At 47.2% G+C, this 6,000-nt stretch overlaps 1 protein-coding gene across 1 annotated transcript in view; it reads left to right on the forward strand.

The window, feature by feature from the left end:
• BTF3 (basic transcription factor 3) overlaps positions 1 to 4,679 on the forward strand; it is a 39,340-nt gene extending 34,661 nt beyond the window's left edge. Inside the window, exon 6 of the mRNA XM_029574840.1 lies at positions 4,372 to 4,679. Coding sequence (XP_029430700.1) covers positions 4,372 to 4,418 — 47 coding nt within the window. The 3' untranslated portion in view covers positions 4,419 to 4,679. The remainder of the gene's footprint in view (positions 1 to 4,371) is intronic.
• The last annotated feature ends 1,321 nt before the right edge of the window (positions 4,680 to 6,000 follow it).

The following is a 6,000-nucleotide window of genomic DNA, read 5'->3' on the forward strand; positions in this document are numbered from 1 at the left end:
TCCTCTGGACATCCTAGATACTAGATTGGATCAGGAGGTAGTGGAGATTCCGAAGGCAGAAGGTGATGATCCATGTGTGGTTAGCCTGTTCAAGAGAGGAGCTTCGTCCACTTATTCCCCAGGTGTTGGAGGAATTGGGAGTCAAGCTTACTCTGGAGGATTTGGATGCGGAGGGAGTTAATCCGGTGCTGGATGGCCTTCTGAAACCTTCCAGTGCTTTTCCCATTCCAAAGAAGATCCAGAAATTGATTACCAGAGAGTGGGGCTCCCCTGACTCGGGACTGCGAGTCGGTAGGGCAATGCCCAAGCTTTATCCGCTGCTGCAGGAAATAGATGCCCTCAAAGTCCCGAAGGTGGATTCGGTGGTTACCAAGAAGACTACCATCCCAGTGGCAGGAGCCTCCGCTCTGAAAGATGTTCAGGATCGAAAGTTGGAGGTGCACCTCAAGCGAGCCTTTGAGGTGCTGGGTCTAGGCCTGCGTGCGGCGGTCTGTGCGAGTCTCATGCATCTAGCCTGTTTGTGTTGGATTCAGAAGCCACAGCAGCAGTCGGACTCTGGTACTCTGTCCCCGCTCCAGGCGGCCCACCTGGAGGCTGGGATTGCCTATGGAGCTGATGCCTTGTATGACCTGTGGTGGCAGCTAGATGTCACTTGTGGCTGCGTAATTGGTCGGCTGATCTTTCGTCTAAGTCTCAGCTCTGTAATTTGCCTTTTCAGGGGAAATTGTTGTTCGGGGAGGACCTGGACCATTTGATGAAATCATTGGGTGAGACAAAAGGCAATCGGCTGCTGGAAGATCAGAAGTCGGGACGTAAGCCCTCTTCCCCTCTACCTCGCTTTCAGGAGGTCAGATGTTTTCGTCCGAGCTTCAGGAAGCTCAGCGGCACGACAGACTTCACATAGACAGCAGTCCTTTCGGGGGACTGGATGGTCTTCAAGAGGCAGATCCGCCCAGGGAGCGGGTGGCAATAAGTCCTCCCAATGAGATCCGGCGGGTCCGCTCTTTGTCTCTGGTCATCGGGGGCCGGCTGGCCCGTTTTTACGAGGAGTGGACCAAGATTATGTCAGACCGCTGGGTGTTGTGTAGTGAGCGAAGGTACGTCTTAGAGTTTTCTCGTCCCCTGAGGCCCGCCTTTCTGGAGTCGCGTTGTCTTTCTCGAAGCAGACGGGCAGCTATCCTGGAAACGCTTCATCGGTTAAGTCTGGAGGTGGTTGAGCCGGCGTCCGAGCAGGGGCTAGGTTGGTATTTCATGGTGCCAAAGAAGGGGGGCACCTTCCGGCCTATACTGGATCTGAAAAGATTAAACCAGAATTTGAAGGTACAGCACTTCAGATTGGAGATGTTGCGAACAGTAATTGCGGCAGTAAGGAAAGTTTTTGGCGTCCCTGGATCTCAGAGGCTTATCTCCATATTCCCATCCGGGAACATCAGAAGTTCCTCTGGTTCATGGTACTGGGGCAGCACTATCAGTTCCAGGTGCTGCCCTTCGGTCTGGCCACTGCTCCCCGCACCTTCACAAAGATGATGGTGCTGGTGGCTGCAGCAGGAGGGGATTGTTGGTGCACCCTTACTTGAACAACTGGCTGATCTGGATGAAGTCTCTGGAAGAGGGTGTACGAGCGGTAGACGGTGCGGTCCCTCCTGGAGTCGCTGGGATGGCAATGTGCAGAAGTCATCTGGCGCCCTCTCTGTCCCTGGAGTACATGGGGGCCCGTTTCGACAACCAGCAGGGCAGAGTTTTTCTCAGTGACAGGATAAACCCGTTGGAGTCCTCTGTCGCAGCAGTACTTTCGGTCTCTACCTCTGAGGCGGCAAGGGCCAGTCTAGCCTGGTAGATGAGCAGCAACCTGGAGAAGGGCATGCCGCTCGAGGCTCCAAATTGGGTGGTGGTGACCATGGATGCCAGTCTTCGGGGCTGGGGGGCGGTTTGTCTAGGTAAATCTGCACAGGGTCTATGGTCGACAGAGGAGCAGGCGTGGTCCAATCGACTGGAGACGAGAGCAGTGCGCAGGGCTCTGGAGTTTCTGTCCTTAGTCCAACATCGGATGGTGAGTTCTCGGACAACTCAACCACGGTGGCTTACATTAACCACCAGGCCGGAACAAAGAGTCCGGCGGTAGCACAGGACGCTCAAGTGTTCGAGTGGGCAGAGCTTCATCTCGAGGGGATCGCCACTTCACATGTGGCTGGAGTCTACAACGTCCAGGTGGATTATCTCAGCCGGCAACAGTTGGATCCAGGGGAGAGGGAGCTCTCTCCTGAAACCTGGAATATCCTTTGCGATCGCTGGGGGACTCCTCAGTTTGATCTCATGGCCACAAGTCTCAATGCCAAAACAGAGATTCTTCAGCCGTCGGAGGGAAACGAGAGTGGTGGGACTTAGATGCCCTGGTGTGTCCGTGGCCGACTGGCATTCTGCTGTAAGTCTTCCCTCCTTGGCCACTGATAGCAAGAGTACTCGGATAGAAGCTCATCCGGGATCTGTGGTAGTGGTGGTGCCGGAGTGGCCTCGTCGTCCGTGGTTCGCGGATCTGCTTCATCTGGCGGTAGACTGTCCGGTGCGTCTGAACCATTTGCAGAATATTCTGCGGCAGGGTTCCATATTTTCGGATCGGGAGGATCACTTCTGTCTTGTGGCCTGGCTTCTGAGAGGAGGAGATTGTGTGTGAAAGGGTGTTCTGATTCAGTGATTGCTACAATTCTGCAAGCGTGGTGTCCTAACTCTTTGGCCTATTCTAGGATATGGAAGGTATTTGAGACCTGGTGTAGGCAGAGGGGCCTAGAGCCTCTTCAGGCTTCTGTTTCCCACATTTTGTCTCTCTTGCAGGTGGGCTTGTCCAAAGGGTTGGCCCACAGTTCTCTTCGTGTCCAGGTTTCAGCCTTAAGTTGTCTGAGGTAAGGTACAGGGGAAGGCCTTGGCCTACCATTCAGATGTAGTTTGGTTTCTACGAGGAGCCAAGCATCTCTGTCCCCCCTCTGCGTAGCATTTGGCCGGAATGAAATCTCTATCTAGTGTATGAAGGCTCTGTGCGAGGATCCTTTCGAGCCTCTGAGTCGCATGTCTTTGAAGATCCTTACGCTGAAAACTGTCTTCTTGGTTGCGATATGTTAGGCTAGGAGGATTTCAGAATTGCAGGCGCTTTCTTGCTGAGATCCTTTTCTACAGATTGCGTCAGACAAAGGTGTCTTTGCGAACGGTGCCTTCCATTCTCCCCAAGGGGGTGTCGCGTTTTCATGTAAACCAAACAGTGGAGTTGCCTGGTTTTCTGAATTGGGCTCAGGATCCCTCGATTGGACGTGAGCTTCATCTTTTGGATGTGAGATGGGTCGTGTTGCGGTACTTGAAGGTTACTAACTCTATCCGTCGCTCTGATCATTTTTGTTCTTTTCGGGGGAACAAAAATGGGAGAGAAGGCGTCCAAATCCTTGTTATCGCGATGGCTGAAACAAACTATCTCGGTGGCTTATGTATCCAAGGGAAGAACAGTTCTGGTGGGTCTTAGAGTGCATTCGACTTGAGCTCAGGCGACGTAGTGGGCTGAGTGTCCGTTGGTGTCTCCTCAGGAGATCTGAAGGGCCGCAGTATGGTCTTTGTTGCACACTTTCACCAAGCATTACCGTTTTGGATGTGTGGGCTCCGGAGACGACCCCTTTTGGGGAGGGTGTTCTGCGAGCGGGTCTTTCGGGTTTCCGCCCACTATAGGGAGGCTTTGGTACATCCCATTTTGTCTGGACTGATCTGGGTATGTTCAGGAAAGGAAAATTGGTTCTTGCCTGCTAATTTTCATTCCTGTAATACCACAGATCAGTCCAGTGGCCCATCCTGAGGATCTATGCTGAAAGACTGCTGTATATTGACTGCAAAGCAGAGTTGTTGTTTGCTGGTCTGAAATTGTGTTTTACCAGTTGGTCAGGGATATCCAGTTGGAACCTCACTTGCCTTTTTAAATTAGGTTTTACTCATCTTGGCTTGGGTATCTATTAATACTGAGGGACTGCAGGTGGCACTCTCGTATGTGGCAGTGCCCAAAGTTTGGGGGTTTTTTGGTTTTTTTTTTTTGTTCTCTACCTCCATCTGCTGGTAGGGATGAATAAAACCCATTTGTCTGGACTGATCTGTGGTATTGCATGAATGAAAATTAGCAGGTAAGTACCAATTTTCCTTTCTAATGGGTGCATTGGTTTGTGTCGACACTAAAGAAGAAAATATATTTTGAAAGCTGAATAAATGTAGAAATCTTGAAGCTTGGTGTTTTCAAGCAAGGAAATCTAAAGCTAAGATTCGATGAACTTGCAGTGTGAAAAACTAACTTTATTTTGTCTTTAAATGTTGAGTGGTTTCATGCTATTTTAACCATTTTTTCCATAGATCTTGTTGAGAATTTTGATGAGGCTTCAAAGAATGAGGCAATCTGAATAAGCATGATCCTGAAGACCCACCAAACTTGAACCCACTGAATAGAGCTGCTGTTTTATATTGTGGCTTTTTTTTCTTTTTATATTTTGTTTACTTACTAGTCTGAATCTGTACTATTTTTGAAAGTCTTTGAACATTGCAGCTCATTGTCATTGCTTGTACAGAGAATTTGCATAATCTTTGCAGTCTGATTAAATTAAACAAGCCTGGAACTAAAGTTTGAAATAAAATGAAATAAACCATTTGCTTTTTGTTCTGCATTGCCAATCAGTATTAAATTATGTATTTTATTTTGCACTGAAACGTTGCCCTCTTCAGTTTTGACTTATTAGAACACTTTTTAAAATTGCCAAATAGCTTATATTTACAAACAAAATCATATTTTGAAACTTTTGAGCATCAAGGCTGCAGAAGCATTCTTATCATTTGGCAAATATTCTAGTTCATATATTTTAAGGAAACCCTTTTTTTAAACCACTGAAAAGTCATGTATAAAGCTAAAGTAATTCTGTTTGATTAGGTATTTTTAGTCTACAAATAAACCATAAGCTTTTTTTTTATTGTATTATGCTCACTGCCTGCTATTGCTTTTTGATATGGGCAAGTTGCAGCAGATTTGAAATGGGACAGCATTGATTATCTTTATTTACTAGAGGGATTTAAGGCAGTGCAGTAGATGCTACTGTTTGATTATGGCTTTGTCATCCTTGTCACAGAACCATAAACTAGTAATAATAAATTGCATGATATGCTGAAAGCTAAAAACAAATATAAGCTTTGACAGCCTCTTGTTTCACAGTCAATCCAGAAGACTCCACGTTTAGGAGTAGTGCAACTGATTTCATCATTCATCTGTAATGGAGTTGAAAGTAAAGGGCAAAGAAGAAAATATTCACTACCTGGGAAAGATCCCAGGTTCCTAGATTTTGGTTTAAAAAAAAATGCTTCATTCCTCTGGGACCAATTTTACATGGTGCAGTACTTAGATGATTTATTAAAAATTTGAAGCCATTTCTCCAGTAGATCATGGTTCTGCATACTCACAGCTGCTCTTAGAAGTGGAAGAGTGTATACATTTTATTCAGTCAATTTACAAGGTGTTTTTGTACAATGGCTCATTTCTCAGCCTCAGTCAGAGCATGCCGAAGAGCTTGGTTTAGAACCAGCAGTTAGCGTGACTGTCCACAATAAGTTAATGGACGTCCCCTGTCTGGGAGATCATTTCTTTGGAAATAAACTCAAACAATTGCTCAAATCAAAGAGCAACATCAGACAGTCCAGTCACTCTCAACTCTCTCCGAGCAACAGTCCACTTCAAGGTGACCTTACTTAACTTGTAAGTGGTTGTACTTTGAGATGCTCCTACCAGCAGTTCCAGCTGGTAGGAGCAACAGTTTCTAGTTTAAAGCTGGCATCATGAAGACAGCCAAAAGCGATACAGCAAGTCCAGCCCAAACTTGGACCAAATTTTTGACCAGTCTCCAAACTCAGCACTCATCCTCTCTAGTGCGTGGAGCATTTGCCTCTACCTGGAGGAATGGCACAAAATCACCAAAGCTCAGAGGGTGTCAACTGTAGAGT

The sequence above is a fragment of the Rhinatrema bivittatum genome, chromosome 1 (assembly GCF_901001135.1).
Source record: "Rhinatrema bivittatum chromosome 1, aRhiBiv1.1, whole genome shotgun sequence".
NCBI classification, from domain to species: Eukaryota; Metazoa; Chordata; class Amphibia; order Gymnophiona; family Rhinatrematidae; genus Rhinatrema; species Rhinatrema bivittatum.